Below are 26259 nucleotides of genomic sequence, written 5' to 3'. Positions count from 1 at the left end.
GTGTTAGTTGGGAGATCGGAGGGGAAAATACCTTTAGGGAGGCCGAGACGTAGATGGGAGGATAATATTAAAATGGATTTGAGGGAGGTGGGGTGTGATGATAGAGACTGGATTAATCTTGCACAGGATAGGGACCGATGGCGGGCTTATGTGAGGGCGGCAATGAACCTTCGGGTTCCTTAAAAGCCATTTGTAAGTAAGTAACATAACAGGTACAAAATAACTGTCAGTTGTATGAAATTCGAAACAAAGTTGGTAAAAGGAAATTCAACTTGATATCTAGAAAATCACTATACTCCACTAGCATATGTAGTAATAGGGGAAAAATGGTTAGGTTTCACTCTTATGGTATTAAGTAAGCTGATTCGGACTATAGAGTCGTAGTTGTTTAAAAAAAATACTATATTCCTAGTTACTTTATGATGAAGAAGAAAATCAAACACCTCTATCATTCCGAGGCCTTTCTACTTTAAATCCAATGTTTTACGAATTATCAACCTCGCTGTATTGTTTTTATACAATTTACGTGTATTTCAAGTTATGTTGCAATCAAACAACTTTTACACGGCGCAACATTATTTAATAGTGTTTAATAACGTATTGTTAAAATTATTCCTAAATATGTTAATGATATAGTTACGATCGTGGGAATGTATTAAAAGTTTTACCTGCTTTACAATTAATTAAAATGGATGTTCTCTAAATCACGAATTCTAATTTAATTGCAATCCTCAAAACCCAATAAGAACTTACTGCTTATTATAGCTTGTATTCTTCTGCGTTTAAAGATTTGTGTAACTTCTTGCTGATCTTAAACACATGAAAGTGAGATAATCACAACGTATGTCTTTATTACCACCTGTTTTAATGATAGCTGTAATGCTGGTACTTGTACGGTATGCCGCTTGCTTGTTTAAGTAAAAATCCTCATCGTACAAGGACTCATGAAAATGCAACGTCTTCTTTATATTAAATCAATGCCTTGATGAAATTTAGGTCTACAACCTCCACAGAAAGAGCTTTCTCCACGATCTTGACCACAATTGACTTATTCCACTCTTTATAGCCTTTACGTCAACATAAAACGTAGCGTAATATAAATAACATCGTCTGCACGCAGTGCATAGTTCTCTTACTCTTTGTCCAGCTGTTACGTAATTCGTCCGAAGCGTGTGAAATGTAACTGTTATTTTCCTCGCATGATGTACGAGTAATGGTAACTACCACATGGCGAACTTTTCGTATGAAAATGTGTTTGTGCGAGATCGTGCGTATTTGCTTGGTTTCCGCACAAAACCAATCCGCGGTAAGTCTAAAATTCCACATTCAGTATTCCCAACCTAACACACATAACAATTTCCCTCTTCTTACCGCTTAAGTGACATATTGATTTTACTGCTTTAGGCTTTTAACATATTATTTTTAGAGACGTTCAATATTGTAATAATTATAAATTGGAAACTTACCACTGCAATTTCACCTAAATTGCACTGTTAATTATTGTTTTTAAATATTTGCAAAAATTAAGTAAACTCTACAACTCCACTAAAGTTACTGCATTCGTGATGCATGTAACATTAAGGAAGCCGTTTGTTTTAAGTTCGCATTTATAGACTGGTGGGGAAAAAAGACAGACGTATATCACGGCCTGCTGGAGTATAGTAAACACATAATAGTAATATACGTTACAAGAGCGGTATGTTGACGTTTTCATGGTCGAGGAAAAGATTGAAAAAGCGAAACGTAGTTGAGCTTTTTTAATTTCCGAGAACATGAAAACAAACATACCGCTCGTGTATCGTACATTATTTTGTGCGAAGATCGTTTATTACATACCTGAAAGACGATTTTCTAATTAGTTGCAATGAAATCTCCATGTTGGTTTCTGTTTAATGACGCCAACTTCGGAACACCAAAATATCTTTCTTCAACATTGTTGCTGTAAAATGTTTTCTGTGTTTACTATACTCCAGCAGGCCGTGATATACGTCTGTCTTTTTTTTCCCCCCAGTCTATAAATGCGAACTTAAAACAAACGGTAAGGTTATGTAATGATTTATTTTTCATTTTAATATTTTAACAATATTATTTATATAACATATTGCAGTAATAACATCGGCATCTGGAATCTCGTTGATTTTTTCATGGCTTCCTTAATGTTACTTGTATCAGGAATGCAATAAGTTTCGTGGACTAGTAGACTTTACTTAATTTTTGCAAATATTTAAAAACAATAATTAACATTGCAATTTAGGTGAAATTGCAGTGGTAAGTTTCCAATTTATAATTATTACTATGTTAAACGTCTCTAAAAATGATATGTTAAAAGCCTAAAGCAGTAAAATGAATGTCGCGCTTAAGCGGTAAGAAGAGGTAAATTGTTATGTGTGTTACGTTGGGAATACTGAATGTTGTATTTCACACTTACCGCGTATTGGTTCTGTGCGGAAAACAAGCAAATACGCACGATCTCGCACAAAACATTTTAAAGCAACAATGTTGAAGATAGATATATTTGTTTTGCAAATTTGCCGTCATTGAACAGTTGGTTTCTGGTTGATGGAGATTTCATTGCAACTAATTAGAAATTCCTCTTTCAGGTATGTAATAAACGATCTTCGCACAAAATAATGTACGATACACGAGCGGTATGTTTTCTTTCAATTCTCGGAAATTAAAAACGCTCAACTACGTTTCGCTTTTTCAAACTTTTCCTCGTACATGAAAACGTCAACATACCGCTCTTGTAACGCATATTACTATTGTAGCTGAGTTAATTAAAACTGGCAGCACCACCGAGAGGTTAAACATAACAGATTAGCATTCACCTCAGGTGTTGCAAGTCTGTTGGAAGACGTTAATCATTCCAAACATTTTACTTCTGTATTGATCGAGTGGTCCCGCGCCGTGTCTAGGACTCGCGTTACGGAATGCGCGCTGGTTCGAGTCCTCATTGGGGAAGAAATTCTCTCATGAAATTTCGGCCAGTGTATGGGACCGGTGCCCACGCAGCATCGTGATGCACTTGGGGAGCTATGATAGTTAGCGAAAATCCGGTTCAGCAAACCAGCTATAACGACTGGGGGGATCATCGTGCTAACCACACGATACCTCCATTCTGGTTGGATGATCGTCCACCTCTGCTTCGGCATGTGAACGTGAAGCCAGCAGCCGGCTGGTCGGACTTGGCCCTTCAGGGCTGTAGCGCCATGGATTTACTTTTTTATTGATCGAGTGGGCTATATGAAGTCAGGGTTGCCAACCGTCTCGATTTTCGCGGTACAGTCCCGATTTGGACTGTATTGTCCCGCGTCCCGCCATAATGTCAGCCGTGGCGCTAATTTTTGGGACTTTTATAATTTAATTAACTCAAGTAATTTTCCTTGTTTCATCACTGTTACTATGTCATTTATTTTAAAATACAGGGTGTAACTGAATGTCTTTTTCAAATTTTTTGGGGGATGTGGAGGGTGATATAGTGAAGATTTTTTTTTTACCTAGGAACCCATGACCGACAATGAGAATTAGAGTATCTACAACACTATGAGATGTTGCTTTCCCTGTTCTTGTGATGGCGAACTTTCTAAGAATTTAGTAGGCTAAATAAAATATCAGAGTAGTTTGAAAAGCTTTATTGACTTTCACATTTACAATAGGCCCTAAATGTTCAAAATGATGACCGTCAACTTCGTTACGTGTGCAACGACGAACCATTGTTTTGTCTTACTCTCTGAAAGATTCCACGTTTCCTTCTTATAGTATCGAACGCTGTAAAGATGCACTCAGTAAGCTCATTTGCTGTTTCTACCGGAATTTCGTACACATAAGCCTTCACATACCGCCTAGGACAAAGTCAGGAGGGATGAGGTCGGGGGAGCGCGCAGGCCAAGACTGGATATATATCCCCTTCCAATTACTCTCTGTCTGAAGATATCTGTGAGCTATGGACGAGCCATATCGAAGTGCGATGGAGCGATGTACTGGTGCCACATTCTAGTCTACTGACTGCGTACTGTGCTGTTTTAATGTATTCTACAAGGAAACCTTTCAGTTTCATTTTGTCCCTTATCACGTTCCTGATTTTTTCTCATAATAATAATAATAATAATAATAATAATACTTACTGACTTTTAAGGAACCCGGAAGTTCATTGCCGCCCTTACATAAGCCCGCCATTGGTCCCTATCCTGAGCAAGATTAATCCATTCTCTATCATCATATCCCACCTCCCTCAAATCCATTTTAATGTTATCTTCCCATCTACATCTCGGCCTCCCTAAAGGTCTTTTTCCCTCCGGCCTCCCAACTAACACTCTTTATGCATTTCTGGATTCGCCCATACGTGCTACATGCCCTGCCCATCTCAAACGTCTGGATTTAATGTTCCTAATTATGTCAGGTGAAGAATACAATGCGTGCAGTTCTGTGTTGTGTAACTTTCTCCATTCTCGTGTAACATCATCCGTTTCAGCCTCAAATATTTTTCTAAGCACCTTATTCTCAAACACCCTTAACCTATGTTGCTCTCTCAAAGTGAGAGTCCAAGTTTCACAACCATACAGAACAACCGGTAATATAACTGTTTTATAAATTCTAACTTTCAGATTTTTTGACAGAAGACTAGATGCTTCTCAACCGAATAATAACAGGCATTTCCCATATTTATTCTGCGTTTACTTTCCTTCCGAGTGTCATTTATTTTTGTTACTGTTGCTCCAAGATATTTGAATTTTTCCACCTCTTCGAAGGATAAATTTCCAATTTTTATATTTCCATTTCGTACAATATTCTGGTCACGAGACATAATCATATACTTTGTCTTTTCGGGATTTACTTCCAACCCGATCGCTTTACTTGCTTCAAGTAAAATTTCCGTGTTTTCCCTAATCGTTTGTGGATTTTCTCCTAACATATTCACGTCATCCGCATAGACAAGAAGCTGATGTAACCCGTTCAATTCCAAACCCTGCCTGTTATCCTGACTTTCCTAATTGCATATTCTAAAGCGAAGTTAAAAAGTAAAGGTGATAGTGCATCTCCCTGCTTTAGCCCGCAGTGAATTGGAAAAGCATCAGATAGAAACTGGCCTATACGGACTCTGCTGTAGGTTTCACTAAGACACATTTTAATTAATCGAACTAGTTTCTTGGGAATACCAAATCAATAAGAATATTATATAAAACTTCTCTCTTAACCGAGTCATACGCCTTTTTGAAATCTATGAATAACTGATGTACTGTACCCTTATACTCCCATTTTTTCTCCAATTCTGTCGAATACAAAAAATCTGATCAATAATAATAATAATAATAATAATAATAATAATAATAATAATAATAATAATAATAATAATAACAATAATAATCATTTTGGAAGCAAGTCCAGGTTAAAAACAAGATATTACAGGACGAAAATAAGATGACTACAATATAGAAGGACCTTTTAAATGTGAAAATAGGCCTAATGTATGTAATCAGATTGTATAATTAGTTTTTAAACGGGCCGCATTTGCTGCTAATTTACTGATGCAATGGATAAGAGTGGAAAGTTTAGTGATTGCACGCTTTATAACCTATCGATTACACAATATTTATAAACGGAGTCAAAAGCTGGATGTTGTGGCGTCCAGCTTTATGCAACTCATTGTATTATTTCCCATACTTTCATCCTCGCTGGTTAACAACTACTACTACTCTAACGGTAAAAAAAGAACTTTCATGTATCTATCAACTCACGCCTACTCGTACAGATGCTGCTGTGTATAATGTTGATGACCATTGTACGACGGCAAGAACGATGTTACGTTACGTAACCACACTCTGCTAGAATTATAAGGAAACGAGGCTGCCAGTACCACTTCTGCCTTCAAAACTATTAAAACATTGTCCCGTGTCTGTGAGGCAACAGAACATGTTTTTGGCAGTGAAAAATTATAAAACAAATCTCCATCGCGGCTTTATATATTCATTATGAGCAGGGAACGGATTTATATGGACTAAAAATATATGAAATATGTAAATATATATGTAGTTATTTTTACCAAAATATGGAATTAAATATGGATTTTTACCAAAATATGGAATTAAATATGGACTTAAAATTATAAAAAAATGACTATGTACGTTAAATATTGGTACATTTTAATCAAACTAAACAAAAAATATAATGGACGTACCTTATCTTCCAATGTAGTTTCAACAAAACACAATTTTTATTGTCTGTTACCATAACAATAGGTTACAAACATTTCTTTCAAGTGCTGAAAAGTGAATCTTCTTCTATTGTCTCTGAGGATAGATTTATACTGACTAAAAGAGCGTTCGACGTCACAAGAAGTAACTGGTACATAATTCAATACCTATGTGTACTCTGACTGGCATTTAACTGTTGAGCTGCACAACTGAAGTCTGTTAAAAATTTTAAATTAAATTAATACAGTTTTGTAACTTACTTTCCCATTGTTGATAGGACTGCTAATTTTCAAATAACTCTGATGTTAAAGGGATTACTGAACATGTGTTTAAATCTCTATTGTTGAAATGTATTTTTAAAAGTTAATGGAATTTTGTTTTGTTTTATTGTTAAACCTAATATAATATGGACTGTTTTATATGAAATATGGAAAATATATGGAAATTAACGAAAATATGTACTAAACTCTAAAATATGGAAAAATATGGAAAATAAAAGTAGGATTTTTCAACCCTACACATTGTGAAACATAAAGATAATGCAAAATATAAATTATATTAGCTTTATAAGTAAATATGTATTTACATATAAATCCTTTCCCTGATTATGAGTAACCGAAAGTTGCAGACTCTTGTTGGGAATGTAATGAATGGCATATTATCATGTAAATGTCACGAGTACAATAAATATAAAAATCTTCATCATCCAGGTTGTCCTTATTTTTCTCATAATGAAACTCTCGGATTGCTTTATTGCTTATTACAAAAACATTGATATCATAAGAGGCATGAATGTAGTTAGGTAACTTAATGATCAAGAAGGATGTCGGTATTTTAGTTTGTGTGTGTTTTTCTCGCTGTTAATATATACAGGGTGTGAACGATATAAGGTTCGTTCCAAGAACAGTCAGGAACCGTTCGTAACTATCGTGAGCATGCGCAGTACAGAAAAAGCGTACCAACACCAGTGGTGGTTCCTCGGGGGAGGGAAGGGAGGAACGTCCTCCTCACATTTTCTTCTTTTGAAAGTAAATACCAAATAAAATATGTGCCTTGAAATTCAAGGAAGATTCGATAATTTTTAAGTTCACAGCTATAAGAAAACCTCGGTTGATCGAGTTTTAAACGATGCCCGCTCATGTGCTGCTAGAAAACTGTGAGAAAGATGCGAGATTGTTTGTGTGGAGGAAAGCCAATCCATTCCTCCTTTACTGCAGTTAGCACACATAGACAACAGCGCACTAGCGGCCAGAGAAAGAAGCAGAGTTTTAAAGCAAGTAAATGAACGGATAGGGAGGAGATCCTCCTCTGAATCAGTGCATGGGAGGGAAATAGAAACCGACTGGTCGTGCAGCAAGTTCGCTACCGCTGCCATCTAACGATCTTGCATTCAACCAGACTATAACATAACTAGGAGGAGGCACAATAAAAACAGTTTTAACGCAAAGCTATGAAAGACACCATATAAACTTTTTTTTTTTAATTATAAATAAAAAAAAATTATTCATTGCACTTTATATAGGCTACTATTCATGGTTTGAAACTTTCAAGGATATTTGAAAGTTAAAGTCGTGTTTATATAAAACAAAGAGGAAGTAGTTCTACATTAGTATCGCAGATCTTTTTGGCCCCTGAAATTCACTTCCGTTCATTGTGTACTAGACAGGGCAACAGCCAAGTTGTCAGTTTTATACAAATATATTTGAAATTGAAAGTAAGTAGGTACTCCAAACTACATTATTTTTAACATAAAAAATTGGACACCGGCAACTTTGAACAATAATGGTAGTATGACTTTACAAGAACTGATATTCTTCAAAAGCATGTGATACTGAATTTGTAAAATGTACATGTGGCAACACAGACCACGTGGGTGGGTGCAGTGTTCTCGCTTTCATTAGATTCTTTCCCATGCCCATTTCCGCGGTTCCGATTACGTGTTAGTAGCTATAGTGTCTTCCAACACGTGTGATGCTGTAGTGTGCTCGAAAAATGCTGAGGTGTGAATTTCCTTGTAATTGTTAATTTGTGCAATTATTCAACAATGAATGGAAATGAAAACATTATATATTTTGGAAAAATTAGGAAACTCAGTTTACAAGAACAGATTATTGCTATATGGAAGGAAAGACCAACCCCAACACTACCTGGTCTTACATGTATGCATGTTGGCTAATTTGTAGCATGTTTCATTCAAGAAGGTGTCATTTCATCCTGTTACCTTCTTTCCTCCTCTTAAGAAATACGCAGGAGCCGCCACTGACCAAACAATCCGAACCAGTCGTGAACCGGAAACATGAATTGCAGTCGGGCGTTCCAACAAACTTTTGACACGGGTTCGGAACGGTCAGAAGTAGTCAGCAGATTGAGGCATGTATGGAAGAGTACGCGAGACGCGCATGCGCATTATCTCACCAACGTTTCTTGGATACTGAAGAAAGACATGATCGACTGTTCACATCAGTGAGGTTAAGATGAAAACTAGAGATTTAATTTAAATTTTCGCCAAAAAGAAAGGGAATGGAAACTATTTGGATATTGAAATAGCTCATTACAATTTCAACATGCAGCTTTGATTAAAAGTATAATAAATAACGTACATAAATTAATAATTAAAACAGAACTAATTTTAGATGAAAATCCCGCAGTACACGACATTGAATTAGTGGAATTCTTGCCTTTCATATTTTTTGTCATCTTTTTATTGAAAATGATCGAAATTCTATTTTCTGCAATTAGAATTAGCTGCGAAACGATAATAATTAAGCTTCCCATTCTTAGCAAAGATGATCACAGTTGTAGCATCTCTGGATTTATTACATAACGATCCGCGAAAGCGTTCCAACAGCGTCCAGTCCAGTTTTAATCCCGTAGCAGATGCTCAACTAGCGCATGCGCATAAGATGGTACAGGAACCGTATATGAACTGATCCATGAACCGTTTGTTGGAACGAACCTATAAACTACCAAAATTATACAGACTGCATCTCGGTCTACTAAACATGATGCGTAGTGAAATTTCGTTTTTTTTTTCTTCTATTTATGTTTTTAATTCCTAAAATATCATGTATTTAGGATTGATGGTAGTCTAATATTTACTGATCGGGTAAATGTGAACGTCATTACCAATGACCTTTTGTCCAACATAAACTAATACCACCACAATAGAGAGTACCCTGATTTGTAAATAAGGATGTCACCACAGTTGCAATGTACGTAGCGGACCGAAGTAAATAATGACGGTTTACTATAATTTCCAAAAACATTAGACTCACAGATAACATTTTTTTCTAGGGAAACCACAAAAGTTACAGAAAAATTTTATTAGACTTTTTTATTCAGTAATTTATGCTCTGTCACCACTATTTTTTTACACCCTATATACCCTTTCAATATACTATTTAATGGGGAGATATTAATATACATTTTTTGTAGTAACAAAATAATCATGAAATCTGAAATGCTTACAAAGTATCTCTTAAATGTTTCAAGCTACCACCATGATTTTCTTGGTGATAGATATACTCGAAAAGTTGAACCTTGTTATACAACTTACTTAGGATGATCATATATTAGCGTAAAGGCATAATACGACCGTGTCCGGCCTATAAGTTTAACATTTTAAGAGAATATGTACTGTACTTAATGAAGAAAACTGATATTGTCTGATAGAGAAAGTCATGCCATTTACGATACATTTCAAATAATTTCAACAGTGACCCGGCAGATGTCCAACCTATACTCCACCTCCATCCAGATATTCAGCAACATTTGCGGTGTGACGTTGGCAATGGCTTGATGAATCTTTAGTCGCGAATGATCTAAGTTCTGCACAGGAGTGTTGTACACTCGGTCTTCACAAAAGCCAAATAGAAAAAATTCCAGTGGGGACATATCTGGGGAGCGTGGAGACCACGCGAGTGGTTCAGTCCCTCTTCCAATCCACCGACCGGGGAACTGATCCAAAAATTTCGCACCTGGACCTCATAGTGAGGTGAGGCCCCGTCTTGCTGGAAAATGGTTTCAAGAAGTAATTGAGGCACAGCGTAATTTTCCAGCATAGTCAAATAGCTAATTTGTTCCTGTCACTGTTTTCTCAGTGAAGAAAAACGTGTATGTGAGACCATGTTATCACGTGAATTGAATTCTTAAATATTCCGTGTCATAAATTTAGAAGTTGGTTAACCTGTGTCTATGGTGGCTGGCTTGTACTCATGAGAAAACGCCATTGGTCAGTTATACACAGATGACATCAGAAGGCGAAATATCGACTTTTTATATCGTTATTGACATACATATCGATATGCATAGTCGTTTTCGTTCTCCGTTTATTGTGAATAAAATATCTTCACATTCACATCCTCCGCTTTCCGGTCTCGTTCTGGTTGTTCCCGGTTTATTGTGGACCAGTCTTAACAGTACTCGGATTCACTGCTTGAGCCGATGTAGACGGCTGCGATGGCACGTCTCACTGTTCTACAGCCACAGAGTCCACGAAGCTCTCTTGCGTTCTCTCTGCCGTCTCTTGTACTATGCAGCGGTAATCTTGGGCTTGTTTGATTCATCTTCTTCTGTTGTGATCGTCTCCACTTTTTCATTCTCTCAACGTTTAAATTTGGAAGTATTTTGGAAATTCACAAATTTTAACAACTACCTTTTTAATGGTTGAAGGTTCAATTTACCTCGGATCATTTTGTTCCTTATTTATTTAGTCGATCTTGTCGTGCTGGACCGATCGACACCTCAAACATCCGGATTGGTTTAGATGTCAAGGGGTTAGGCGTATAAAATGGCTGTCGGAACGCAGTCTTGGAGGCATGTTTTGCCCACCTGTCCCGTCGGCCTTGAGGGTTCGATTGGATTCTTGCGGATGATTGCTATTGCGTAACACCTTCATCTACAGGTATTATATCTCTCGTTTCGCTACGTTGATTTATTCAGAAGTTACAAGCGGTTCTACGAGTATATAACACTTTTTTTGGAGATCGTTACCGAGTGGTCGGTGACCTATCGTGCCGAATTCAAAGATGTAGTGCGACCACAGTCTAGTATATACAGTCACGAAGCTCAATACTTTATAAGTATGCATTCATAGGTAGTTGCTAACCACCAGGGTCGCTACTATCGCCTCATCACAGACCCTTTCCCTAGCAGACGATAAAATGTATTGTACTTTCGATATCGTGTTCTTTTGAAAAAATTAACACGTTCCTTCCACTATTGAAATATGAAATACAGAGGTGTGAAAATTATTAGAATAATCTTAATTTTAAAGGTTTTTTTAATAGTTCCTTCACAAATATTAATTGAATTTATGAATATTGGTATATTATATTACTATACTGATGTAGGATATATTTACTACTAACAATGCCGGAAAGCATTGTTCTACATTGGTATTTTTCTTATTTTACAATTGTTATGGGAATTCAGAAATTATTATATTATGTTGGCGGAATTGGAAACATCAAAAATTAATTAAGAAATGCTTTAAAAAAATTGTTCTTTGCGTTTACATTGTTGTGAAGGTTCAAATGAACGTATACATCTGTTTTGTGCTTATAATTTTTTATGTTTCCAATTCCGCCAACATAATATAATAATTTCTGAATTCCCATAACAATCGTAAAATAAGAAAAATACCAATGTACAACAATGCTTTCCGGCATTGTTAGTACTAAATATATCCTACATCAGTATAGTAATAAATACCAATATCCATCAATTCAATTAATATTTGTGAAGGAACTATTAAAAAACCTTTAAAATTAAGATTATTCTAATAATTTTTACACCTCTCTACATAAGGTTTATACATTATTTTCATAAAATATATATTTTATAATATAAAATAACCTTCCTGGTTATTTCGGAAGAAGGATACCTCTGACCTCTTTTTGTTACAATTCATAGTACTACAAACGTCTCCTTGTCCCATATTATTATTATTATTATTATTATTATTATTATTATTATTATTATTATTCAAATTATTGTATTTTAGTCAATTACAGTTATTACAACCGATAACGAACATTTCACAATTTACACAACTTTTCACATCATTGCGAAATACGGCACTGTCAATGCCTTTTCGATCTAGACCAGCCGTAATGTATGTTCGGGTGTATGAAGCTCAGTGAAATATATTATAACTTTATTGCATATCATTGCTAAGTTTTATTTAGTGTAATGTGTCCATAAGTTCCGTTTACTTCTTGTTGCATAATATGTTGCAGACATAATTACAAAACTGTGTTATTTTAACGTGTTAACATAATCTGTTCGAATCAACATTTTAAGTTCAGAATGGAAGCTATTTTGAGGTTTAATAAAAAAAAGCATATAACTTAAATAAAGTAAACATAACCTATAATTTCCATATGACATAACATAGGCCTACATATGTAGCCTAATGGTAGGGCATTGGAGACCACTATAAAATTAGACAGAAAGAGGTAACTGGTACAGTAAACATAACCTATAATTTCAACATATCTAAATATCCGTGCAGTGCGACTGAAAATTATTGAATCGTGCATAAATGTACAAGAATTTCGCAATATTTAATCAAAATAAAGGCAGGTAATTTTCACACCAAAAATAATATTACACCTTAACTCGCAAGTGAATTATGTCTGAAGTGTCTCATAATCATTGTTTTAAATTTGATTAATGCAATTACATTACATTTTAGAGAAATATATGTTACTCTTTATGCATTCCAACGAATTTATATGGTTGAAACGCCGCCCTTCGTGATCGGGTTAAGCGAGACACATGGTCTGCCTTACGGGCTGTATTAGATCACGATGGCAGTGGCACAGTCTACTGTTCCTGGTACTCACAGCGCTTCAAGCGGCTAGCAATTATCGCGAGAAATGTAAAAAATCATCCCAAGCTTCGTGACTGTATATACTAGACTGTAGTGCTACGTCAAAAACAGCTGCATTATCCACGGTGTTAGCCTATATGTAATACGATTTTGTCATTCTGTTTTGTTCAAAATGACCGTTTCTTACTCTGAACTCGTGTCTATCTTTCAATACTATTGTTGGTTGTAATAATAAATCAGCATAATAGGCACTAACCAGCAATTGCGCTAAAGGAATTACATTACTTGAAGGATGTGCGAAGCTATTGTATGGTAGTCACCTAATTGAAACCGCAACACAATGGCTTTACAAAGCTAAAGAATGGGCAGTTAAGTGAAATTCAATGGCAAAGAAGTATAGTGACCATATTTAGCCTACTGCACTGAATAAGCCAATACACTAACAGTCGAAAGAAATAAATGAGAAATCAAAGCCAAGGCCTGCTCGAACTAATCGTCGGATGGCTTCCGTCCCGCAACATGCTTAACGAGGCGGGCACGCTTAAGCGTTGAAACATTTCTCTTCCTCACGAGCTGACAGCAGGTTCACTGCGAATTGCTGCTTGGCCCTGGGCTACGACTTCCTATCCAGACGAGAGTTACCAGATAGCTTAGAAAACCGTAACGTGTTATAAAACATGCATATTATCGTGATTTCGCGTAAGGTCTTGAAAAAGTATAACTTCATTTGCAAGTAGACAAACGAGCTGTTACGTAGATATAGGAACTTTTGTCTAAACGAAGAAATGATAAGATGAAAAGGAAAAGTGAAGTACAGTACTGGGTGTTCAGTTCAAAGTGTGTCATGGCTCGCTGTATGCGTCATGTGGCTAGCCGATGAGCCTAGAGAATTCAATCTTCCTACACTTCCGCAGAGGTGTATTACCTATGTGCCAGAGAAGTTACCTACCAAGTACGGCGTTTATTCTGAAGAATACTTACCGATATGTGCGGTAACGCCGGTAGTGGCAGGAATGTGAACTGTTTCGAAACGTACTGAGGTGAGTTTTTTTCTTACTGTCGAGATATGGGGAGAGGGATAAGACGATTACATGCGTATTTGTTGGCATTAACTTCGACGGTCAACACGGACACGGAGCATTTGATTTGTGTTATGGAATGTTGCCGTACGCAACCGATGATAACAAATACCCTGCGTACGACTTGGCCGCGGAAAACACAGTTCGAAAGAGGTTATGGTAGCACACAGACCGTACAGACCGCCATCTGTTGCTACGACGTTCAAGTTATACCGTACACGTTCTCAAGTTCAGATTTAACGCCTTGATTAGTAGGCAACTTCTCTGACATAAAAGCTGAAACTCGCTTCAAATCGGTGACTCATCAACAGTGACCTCATGACACTTTGAAATGAACACCCAGTAGTATCCATAACGAAACAGTACAGTAAATCGGCTGTTCTGTTCAATTTACGAGTATATCTTGTTATGTCGTTAAGACACAATTATTGTAAGTTTTCAATTTTAACCCAATTTTTAAACACAGACATTTTATACAGAGTGTTTCCGAGGTGGTGTTACAAACTTTCAGGGATGATGGCGAAGGGCACGTGTATCAATTTGAGATAAGGAACCATGGTCCGGAAATGACTGAGTCGAAAGTTAAAAGCAAAAATAGTTGTGTGGAAATGGAATTGTAATTTGGCACCACGTGCCCTCCTTCCCTTAACTTATGGAACAGCCGTGGAAAAATGGTATGGGCCAGATGTCTCCTACATGAGTACTTGTCTACTGTTCCCATTGGCTCATCCGTATTCGAAAATCAGGTCTGCTTATTCCGCTCTCGTGTTCCTCCATTTCACTAGGACTGATCGACTGGACACTGCAACTTGTACACGTACACTGCTGTCTACAGGCGTGCATATCAGGACCGACCATGTCCTTTACACATTACGTCCACATCTGTGGAGTAACGGTCAGAGCGTCTGGCCACCGAAACCAGATGGCCCGGGTTCGAATCCCGGTCGGGGCAAGTTACCTGGTTGAGGTTTTTTCCGGGGTTTTCCCTCAACCCAATGCGAGCAAATTCTGGGTAACTTTCGGTGCTGGACCCCGGACTCATTTCACCGGCATTATCACCTTCATTTCATTCAGACGCTACATAACCTAGATGTTGATACAGCGTCGTAAAATAACCCAATAAAATAAAAAAAAAAAATTACACATTACGCTATCTGCATTGCTTTAGTGTAGTTTCCTGTCCCCATCCCTCAGACAGCGCATTGAATGGAATACTGTAAGTAGACAACGTAAACGTCAGATGAATGCAATATGTGTAAGATGTACAGATAAATACACATAAATAAGGTGTACAGAGGAATAAAATGATTTCATTTCCACAGAACTATTTTTGCTTGTAACTTTCGACTCGGTCATTTCCGGACCAGGGTTCCTTATCTCAAATTGATACATGTGACCTTCGCCATTATCCCTGAAAGTTTGTAACACCACCTCGGAAACACCCTGTATTTACCCTCATAGTACAGTCACGTAGTTCAGTTGTAGAGCAAGTGGCTACGGTTTGGAAGGTCTCTGACTGAATTCGAGTGGTGGAAGGATTATTACTTTGTCAAAACTTCCAGAATGTTCCCTACGTCCAGTTAGCTTCCTATGAAATTCAGTAGGTACCGGGTAAAAAAAAAAGGTAGCGTGGTACCGATCACACCACCTTATTCTAGTATTGTGGTTAAGAAAGCAGGTAGCTCTACCTCCATGTCCTACATCATATTATCTGTGCATTTCGAACTGGTGAATCAAGATCATGTACAAACGTACAAACTGCACACGAGTCACTGAATTGAAAACTGTGAACTGAAGAACTGGTAATTCCTGCTGTCCCAGCTGACTTTAATTGAGGAGAATGGTCCAGGTTAGGAGTGAGCACACGTGGAAAATACAGTCCATTGCTTGCCCTTGAGCCGCCAGTTCGAAATGCACAAATAATAGAAAAACAGGCTACATTAGAAGAATTCCAACTCATTGTACTCGTATACGATCGAGGGACTATTGAAATGGGTGAATATTATTGTCAGTTGTGGCAAAATTAAAACATCATGTTGCATAGCCAGATCAATATTGCAGGTACCCATTACACAAACAACATTATTATTATTATTATTATTATTATTATTATTATTATTATTATTATTAATATTATTATTATAAAAAATACGTTGGAGCAACAGTAACAAATATAAATTACACTGGAGAGGAAATTAAACGGAGAATATGGGAAATGCCTGCTATTATTCGGTTGAGAAGCTTTTGTCATCCAGTCTGATCTCAAAAAAGCTGAAAGTTAGAATTTATATAACAGTTATATTACCGGTTGTTCTGTACGGTTGTGAAACTTGGACTCTCACTCTGAGAGAGATATAGAGGTTAAAGTGTTAGAGAATAAGGTGCTTAGGAAAATATTTGAGGCTAAGAGGGATGAAGTTACAGGAGAATGGAGAAAGTTGCATAACGCAGAACTGCACGCATTGTATTTTTCAGCTAACATATTTACTTTACTTAATGAACCCGGAGGTTCATTGCCCCCCCCCCCACATAAGCCCGCGTTCGGTCCCTATCCTGTGCAAGATTAATCCATTCTCTATCATCATATCCCATCTCCCTCAAATCCATTTTAATATTATCCTCCCATCTACGTCTCGGCCTCCTCAAAGGTCTTTTTTCCCTCCGGCCTCCCAACTAACACTCTATATGCATACGTGCTACATGCCCTGCTCATCTCAAACGTCTGGATTTAATGTTCCTAATTATGTCAGGTGAAGAATAAAATGCATACAGTTCTGCGTTGTGTAACTTTCTCCATTCTCCTGTAACTTCATCCCTCTTAGCCCTAAATATTTTCCTAAGCACCTTATTCTTCAACACCTTAACCTCTGTACCTTTCTCAGAGTGAGAGTCCAAGTTTCACAACGATACAGAACAACCGGTAATATAACTGTTCTATAAATTGTAACTTTCAGATTTTTTGACAGCAGACTAGATGAGAAAAGCTTTTCATTCGAATAATAGCACGCATTTCGCACATTTATTCTGCGTTTAATTTCCTCCCGAGTGCCATTTATATTTGTTACTGTTGCTCCAAGAATTTTTCCACCCCTTCGAAAGATAAATCTCCAATTTTTGTATTTCCATTTCGTACAATATTCTGGTCACGAGACAGTCATATACTTCGTATTTTCGGAGTTTACTTCCAAACTTATCGCTTTACTTGCTAAAATAATTAGTAACATTAAATCCAGACGTTTGAGATTGGCAGGGCATGTAGCACGTAAAGGTGAATCCAGAAATACATATAGTGTGTTAGTTGGAAGAGGGGAAAAAAGACCTTTGAGGAGACCGAGACATAGATGGGAGCTTAATATAAAATGGATTTGAGGGAGACTGGATTAATCTTGCTCAGGAAAGAGACCTATGGCGGGCTTAAGTGAGGGCAGCAGTGAACCTCTGGTTTCCTTAAAAGTGATTTGTAATGAATAATTATCATAATATTAGCAGTAGACGCCTCAAAGGTAGAGCGAACAACGATCAGTTTAAATGAAATGTTCAACCACAACATGCATACCACATAGCTAAGTCTTTCCCATGAACAGTAGTGTAATCTGCACTGTGCAACCCGGAAGGAGATGCAGTTATAGCCTTCGTGATCTGTTGTCCCTCCCACACCATTTGTGCATGTAAATTGATGATTCTAGGTCAGTGACATTTCGCGCCAAAGAGCTGCTTGTTAATGTCAGTTGAAAAAGAGTAGGCGGTACGCATCTGCCAATTTGGCTTAAGTAACGACTTGGAAGACTGATATCAGTGAGAGATATTGTATGTTCAGTAATGAGAGATGTGTTAAAATAGTACATTATGCAATGAGCCTATAATGGTAGTAATTAAGACGCGAGTATGTTTATGAAACGAGCGCAAGCGAGTTTCATAATTTTCATACGAGCGTCTTAATTACCATTATAGGCAAGTTTCATACGACTTTTTATGCTCGACCATATTTCTAACTTGAAATTATTCATAAGTATTCATATTATTCTTATCTGACTGGGGAGCGGAAGTGACCTTGTGCAATATCTCGTAAATTGTGAGATGTGCGCAGAAGCGAAAGTATTGATTTTTTTCCGAGGAACAAATGTCATTGACCTTGATATAATCTAGAGAGTAAAATGAACATTAATCTTGATATAACCTGGAAATTGATTTAGACATTGAAAAACGAGATGACAAATTGAATTTATTTGAATATTATTTACAATTAACGCTAATTATTATAGTAACAGAACATAACCTTCTGCGACAGTATTGGATTTCCAGCCTCCGTGACGTTTCGCTAGTTGTCTTTCGATTGCATGTCCGAGAATAATCGATACTTGCGCTTTCATATTGCTACAATGGTGTTTTCTGATTGGTGGAAAATCTGAACTTTAATGAATAGGTGTACTTTAATGAGGCCCATTAAAGGGCTGCTACCAGGTGTATAATTACTACATTTCAGCATGGTCGAGCATAAATATCATTAAATGTCATGCACATCAGTAAAATTAGACCCAAGTGAACAGTTGCGTTACTCTCTGTTATTTTCCAACAGTCGGCTGAGTCGCTTGCCTGCCGATCCGGAGTTGCGGAGTTTGGTCCCCGCTTGGGATAATTATCTTGTTGGGTTTTTCCGAGGAATTCCCCAACCTTAAGACGAATGTCAGGTAATCTATGGCGAATTGTCGGCCTCATCTCGCCAAATACGATCCGCTATCACCTATCACATCGACGCTAAATAACCTCGTAGTTGATACAGCGTCGTTAAATAACTAAGTAAAAAAAAAACAGTAGGCCTGTTTATTGTTATGGTGTGCAAAATTTCGTCGTATTTCAAAATACTCATTGTCCTACATTTAAGGGCTTAGATCTGTCGGTCTGTCTTAATCTCAAATCCACCACGCGTTGTGAAACAGCTTTGTTGTAACAGACGACACGTATTTCCTTAAATTCTTTGCTTCTCTCACCGAACGTAGGCTACCCCGAATATATACCCTGAGTTTAAGTATTTTTGCATCCTATTGTGTGGTTTGTTATATTGTTTTTCAATTTCTCCTGCCCATCTACAGAATCCATTGTTTAACGTAAAACGTTTAAGTGAGCACCTATTTGGGAAAAAATATCCGTTACCATTTCTGTAATGCTCTAGCGGTCTTGCTAATAAAAACTCGTATACAGACGTTTAACTGTCTTATACTTACACAACGAATAACTCGTTCATAAGTCGTGTGTAAATTCCTTACTAATAATCACTACATACCGTACGTCGTGTATAACAGTAGGCCCTACAACTGTTACACAACTACGCCATAGTTTCGTTAGTACTTTATTACTAAAGATAATAGAATATATGAGGTTCTCCATTACATCCGATAGTGTGCGTTAGTGTGCCGCGCTAAGTATTGATAGTACAACTGGGCCTGATCGATTATGGTCAAAGAGTTGCTATAGCAGCAATATTATTTTAATTATTCTATGATATTGAGCAAGTAAATAATTTTAACTATCTAGGCTGTAATATCTCCTATTTTTAGAAGGAAGATCTTTTTAATAAACTTAGTAAATTTAATTTTATATGTGGCACAATAAAGAGATCCCTGAAATACACTAGAAGAGAAACCAAACTAAAATTCTATAAGGTTATGGCTGTGCCTATATTGCTGTATGGTAGAGAATTTTGGACTTTAACCAAGAAAGAAGAAAAAACTATAGAAGCAGCTGAAATGAGGTTTTTACGTAGTGTAGCTGGTTGCACACTTTTGGATAAAAGAAAAAGTGAAGATATCAGGAATGAATTAAATATTTTTAAACTGATGGATAAAATAGAGCAATATAGGAACAATTGGAAGGAGCATGTTCAGAGTATGAAACCAGGCCGAATACCAAAAATCATTTTAGATTATAATCCAGAGGGTAGAAGAAGTGTTGGTAGGCCAAAGAAGAGATGGATACAACTTTTTAATTGAAATCTATGAGACCGGAACGAGCCTAAATGGCTTAAGCCGTGAAATGTTGATGATGATGATGATGATTATTCTATGAGCTTTGGTTTGCTCTTTTGTGGTTACAAGGCAACCATCATCATAAAATGACAATCGGTACGAACAGCTGTTAGAGGGACGGCATTTATTTTCTCTATATACAACACTTAAAAACATGGGGTTTCGTGTATACGCAACTACTGAAAAGGAATTCCCATGTATAGTTACAGGATGTTTATACATCCATCGCTTATGCACGGTTTATTAGTAACGTTTTCTGTCCCAACTCAGCATGTATAAAAACTATAGGCTATACGGTTTATTAGTAAGACCGTAAGTCTATAAATAAAATAACTCTTAATAATATATCATACATAATGATCTTTAATTTATTTCATACATATCATAACCCATAAACATTCAAAGCCATATAATCACAACCACACAATCATCAGCCACTTAAACGTTCGATGCAATTATAGGGTTTCTACGAATCTCCTATCACCTTTGACGTAGAATACATGTTTCCCTGAACCGAATATAGGCACGCGTTCCGGGATCAATGATGAAACGCAAAATGACAATATGAAATGCTTACTGTAAAAAAACTGTGAGCCTCTGCCGAATGCTAATTTTGTTAGCAATTGTCCTATGAACCATTGTAACTTGTGTGACACGCACAATGACGCCACTTCCCTTCAGGCCGCGGAACAAACCCCGGTTTTCCTTGGCGGGAATAATTCTTTAGAATCACAAGATGGACTTTTATAAAAGCATAAATGAGTGTGCATTCAATATGATGTGCAGAGTTCGGCTTGACTTGGGTTCCGGAACCGTGCACTTAGTCTTGCTTTGGTCCATTGTGCTCCTTACACATCGTTGGTGATTAGGTAAAAGGGCTTAACCCTCAATTTTTTAGTTTTGATTTTTTGCTGTAATTAGTGTAATTATTTGAAATTTAATTACGAAATATGAATATGTATTTTTGACAGTTATGTTTACATTCCTTCATATAAGGTAACTAATAATACTTACTTATGGCCCGCCATCGGTCTCAATCCTGAGCAATATTAATCCAGTCTCTACAATCATATTCCACTTTCCTCAAATCTATTTTAATATTATCCTGGATAAATCGCAATATAGCGAACGCCAGTAGGGGAAGTTATCCCCACCCAAATTAAATGTGCATTCGACACAACACTCACCTATCACGTAGAGTGTCTGTTGAGCTAGTAGGGGAAAAGTGGAAGGGGTCGTGGGCGGAGCTTCTACGTTCGCTATATTGCGATTTGGCCATTATCCTCCCATCTACGTCTCGGCCTCCCCAAAAGTCTTTTTCCCTCCGGCCTTCCGGCATTTATGGATTATATATTATAATTTAATTTTTGTTGTTCCTAAAAATTCTTTCTTTTGTGGTATAAGCCCTTTTACTTAAATAACATCGACATGCGATGATTGTCTAAGTGCGACAGGTGCCTTAAGTGACATTCATAAATCCGATACCCGACAGGTGGAACACCCTCCTCAGCCCTCCTAAGACGAGTGCATGATTAAACCCCAGTGCCTAGAGCTCCTAATTGAAGGGTTCAGAGCCATAGTGAGCCAAGCACCATTTATTAAAAACGGAGAAAGCAAGTGTTAAAGTTAAGTGAATACTGTGGTTTAATGAAGATTGATATATCATTTAGTTTTAATGTGCATACTTTATATTACTTTCTATATGTTTAATTAAATTATAGTACTCACTTCATTTTAACCCTTGTTTTCTCCGTTTTTAATATAAGGCGCTTGACCCACTATGGCTCTGAAACCTTCAATTCTTCCTATATCAACATCGAAAACCCATATTACCTCCAAGACTTCACCCCAGCGTCTTTTTAATTATTGTACATGACAGATGAAATGTAAAGTGTTTTCGTGGAATGATAAACGGAAACGGGAGTACCCGAAAAAACTCTCTACAACGTCTCCTTTGTCCATAAAGAATTGCATCGAACCCGGGCCGTCTGGGTAGAAGATTAGTGCTTTAGAGCTTGGGCCAAGACGCGGTATGGGCAGAGGAACTCACAGTGAGCATCACTTTAGAATCCGTTTTAATGTTGATCGTAAAATCCTACCTGCACTTGGGGTTGTCGAAGTGCCCCTTACTGTACACGACGCCGCTGAACGGTCCGCTGAAGTCCACAGTGACGGCCATGCCCCTGTTATCGCACTTGACGTCCAGCTTCTCGATGTGCGTGTGATGGTGGTGGTGCTCATGGTGTAGGGGCTCAAGGGCGTTGATGGCGGCTGGATCTGCGCCTCTGTCATCTCTTTGCAACTGCTGGGCTGCGACCAGCTGCACAATAAAGAAATCGTTCCGTTTAGGATTTATCAGCGGAGAAGCACAATTTTTTTAGGGAAAAGCTATAGTATAGGAAATACTACGTGGCGTAGTTCCTCCCCATTTCCTCTGGAAGAACTATTTTCCATAAAATAAACTTGAGTAAGCTTGACCGCTGGGGTAAACTTGACCATAAAACTAAATAAAAACAATTGAAATATGTCAGATGCATTGAACATATTTTTAAAGTTCATTATTTATTCTCCATTTCTTAAGTGCTGTTTTTATTATTTTAAGTCACAAATAGGGCTGATATCAATAGTTATTTTATGATCAAGTTTACCCCACTTTATAGTATATTTGCTGTTTCCACGCATAGGGTTAGTTTTAACTTCTTATCCTACTTATAGCCTATGATACGTAATTTACAAGCATTTGCTGTCGTATCGATTCAGCCATAGCATCCAGTTCTGACAGGAGTCCACACCTCCGTCTTCCTGTGCTGTTCCTCTGCAGCCTCCTCAGTTCGGTGGCATCTGTTTGTAGTTCACATGCATTCTTAACCAGAGGCCCACGGCGCGATTCATCAAGGCGCCATCTATCATGTTAAATTGCCTAACCAATATAACTAAAATACTCCGACAATGTAAACTCATGTATTAAAGTAATCAACCCATTGTGATTCAAATGTATGTGATTTGTAATAGGATGACTTAACTGTAAACTGTCTAATTATAATTTATGTAATCACATTCTTTAACCCTTTGTCAAGAAATAGGTGTTCCTAAATAAATGTTTTATGAATTAGAACATGAAGATACGTTCGTCCCTCCACACTTCCATAATTATTTTAAATGTTTTCCTAGACTTATGGTCGAGTTTTATGTAAGATAAGTTATAGACTGAATAATTCATTAATACATTTCTGATCAAAGTTGCTAGTTTAGAGAAAATGACTTAAGTTTCAAATGATGAAAGTAAATAAAATTCAAGTTAGCTGTTATGTATCACGCATTCCAGGTAGCAGATAACCTGATATGTATTTAAATTTCATAATTTGAAACTTAGAAATCAATTTCTCTAAACTAGCAATTTTAGGTTGACACATTCTGCACTGAGGGTGCGACATCGTTGTCACTAAAGTTGAACAACGATCGAGAAAGCAAGAGCAACAGCGCCCGTAAAGCCGAAAACCCGCACGACAGTATTGCCCGGTCGTTGACTGCTGCTTAAGCGAACTTGCAAGACATCGGGAGTGGTCAACTGTCGAACGTCAAACAGCCTTGAATCATCACAGTTGTTTATACCAGACTGAACTTGTATCTGTTTTGGCAACTGTTCTATATGTATAAACAATCAAGTAGCCTATTTAAAATATCATCTCTACCTTTCAGTGTATAATAATCCGTCCCCCAATCTGTATTTAATTATTAGGTCCTTATTAAAAGGCTAGGAATTTCTTTTTTCATATCTTTGAGATCAAATGTACAATCTCAAGTAAAAAAAAAAAAAATATTAACGCTTTATTTAACGTTATGTTTTATGTTTCTTAGAAATGAAAATGTATTTGAGAATTTTTTTATATTTATGACACCATAGGTAATATCTAATAATAGAACCAGAACATTTTGATAACTATTATACTGTTTTGTTTTGTATTTTTGTATCAATTAAACATCTCTAATGTTGTATATTTCAATGATGTACCGGTATGCTCCTCAAAGTTACGAAATCTTTCCACGCCGACCAAATGCTATTTCGAGAATGATGAGCAAGACAAATTTCTATTTAAATATCCTAATCTTCAATTCTAATAGTTCTAATATTAAATTAAAAAAGTTATATATGGATTTTATAAAAATTGAAAAATTGTAAATTTAAATTTATATATTATTATTGGGTAGTAGACATAAGACAAATTGTATTATATACTTCTTAATTTCAATTCAGGAATCCGCCCCTGAGCACGAGTTATACTCTTTCAGGAGCGAGCTAAAGTTTTCTGTTTATATATATTTTATATTACAATTATTAGCAAAATAAATAAATAAAATATCTTATGGCAATGTTAAATACTTATTTCCCATGCCAGAAAAACAGACGGTATACACAGATCTTTGAAGGTTAGTACTGTTGACATACCAATATAATTAACTTAACTGGCTGTACAGTTCCGCATCAGATGTGACACAACTCATCACGCGTAATTAATTAATTTATAAGAAGAGTAGCCTATACATTTTCCAGAAGCACGATAAGCTTACCTGGAATGTCTTCTTTAGTGTTTCCTGAAAATTATGGTATTCATTTAAGAGACGAAGCGAAATGAATTCTAGGAAGATATTACAACCCCCATTTAAAACAGTGATCCTTAATTACTGTTATTTTGAAATAGTTCTGCAATGCTAGACACGACAGTATCTGTTTCTTTCTGACTGGATATGGCGGAACCATAGCTCTGTTTTAGAAGAGATTGTATATATGAGTGTTGGGTGTATCTGATCTTCTCTCACTTCTAAAGTAATAGTTCCATGAATTCTGACTGCAATCACCTCTATCCAACCTCCCTGTTCACAGCTATTTATGATGCAATAGCTCTCATGTATGTAAGAAGGTGCTTCAGAAGTGGAATATGAAACGTTTAACACCCTCTTATTAGCGGGTTTCGTGCTTTTAAACCGAAGAGGCGTTCGTATCGTATTATTTATTCGCTATATTCTCAACACTAGGTTGGGTTTACTTTCTCATTATACGAAATATAAGAAAAAGTATTGTGACACTGCGAAAATCGAATTCGGGATTTTCGCCAAAATGCACTTTTTCAGCCGTCATCTTTTTGTCTTGTCTGTGTACAGTGATTTATATTAAACTATTTGACGGATTTATTTTCAGTACTTATAGGTTGGTAAAAATTAATAGTTTATATCAAATAAAAAACACCAAATGGCCATGAACACAATATCTAACCAAAGATTTTTTTTTTTAATTTTGCTACTAGCTTAATGAAGAGAAAAATTAAATGAGAAATTCATTATATTTCCAGACTTCAGTGTTTCGGAATAATTACATATTTTATGTATAATTATTTCTATTTTTAGTTCCGAACATTCGTTCTATGTTTCGGAGATATTACTTATTTTATGTAGGATTATTTCTACTTTTGGTACCGAATATTCCTTCTATGTTTCGGAGAAATTACTTATTTTATGTAGAATTATTTCTACTTTTAGTTACGAAAAAATGCTTCGGAAAAATTACTTATTTTTATGTAGCATTATTTCTATTTTTAGTTCCGAACATTCCTTCTATGTTTCGGTGAAATTACTTATTTTATGTAGAATTATTTCTAATTTTAGTTCCGAAAATTCCTCCTATGTTTCGGAAAAATTACTTATTTTATGTAGGATTATTTCTACTTTTAGTTCCGAACATTCCTTATATGTTTCGGAAAAATTACTTATTTTATGTAGAATTATTTCTACTTTTAGTTCCGAACATTCCTTCTATGTTTCGGAGAAATTACTTATTTTATGCAGAATTATTTCTACTTTTAGTTCCGAACATTCCTCCTATGTTTCGGAAAAATTACTTATTTTATATAGGATTATTTCTACTTTTAGTTCCGAACATTCCTTCTATGTTTCGGAAAAATTACTTATTTTATGTAGAATTATTTCTGCTTTTAGTTCAGAACATTCCATCTATGTTTCGGAGAGATTATGTATTTAATGTAGGATTATTTCTACTTTTAGTTCCGAATATTCCTTCTATGTTTCGGAGAAATTATTTATTTAATTTAGGATTATTTCTACTTTTAGTTCCGAAC

At 36.4% G+C, this 26259-nt stretch overlaps 1 protein-coding gene and 1 long non-coding RNA gene across 2 annotated transcripts in view; one reads left to right on the top strand and one right to left on the bottom strand.

Moving 5' to 3' along the window:
* Nucleotides 1-26259, top strand: part of LOC138697690 (uncharacterized) — a 420021-nt gene that overhangs the window by 11327 nt on the left and 382435 nt on the right. The gene's annotated exons all lie outside the window — the stretch shown is intronic.
* Nucleotides 1-26259, bottom strand: part of LOC138697684 (mucin-2-like) — a 215654-nt gene that overhangs the window by 93910 nt on the left and 95485 nt on the right. The window contains exon 3 of the mRNA XM_069823143.1: nucleotides 22228-22448. Coding sequence (XP_069679244.1) covers nucleotides 22228-22448 — 221 coding nt within the window. The remainder of the gene's footprint in view (nucleotides 1-22227; nucleotides 22449-26259) is intronic.

Source organism: Periplaneta americana, chromosome 4, assembly GCF_040183065.1.
Source record: "Periplaneta americana isolate PAMFEO1 chromosome 4, P.americana_PAMFEO1_priV1, whole genome shotgun sequence".
In the NCBI taxonomy this organism is placed as follows: Eukaryota; Metazoa; Arthropoda; class Insecta; order Blattodea; family Blattidae; genus Periplaneta; species Periplaneta americana.
The sequence above is the reverse complement of the archived record's forward strand: the minus strand, read 5'-3'. Positions and strand labels throughout refer to the sequence as shown.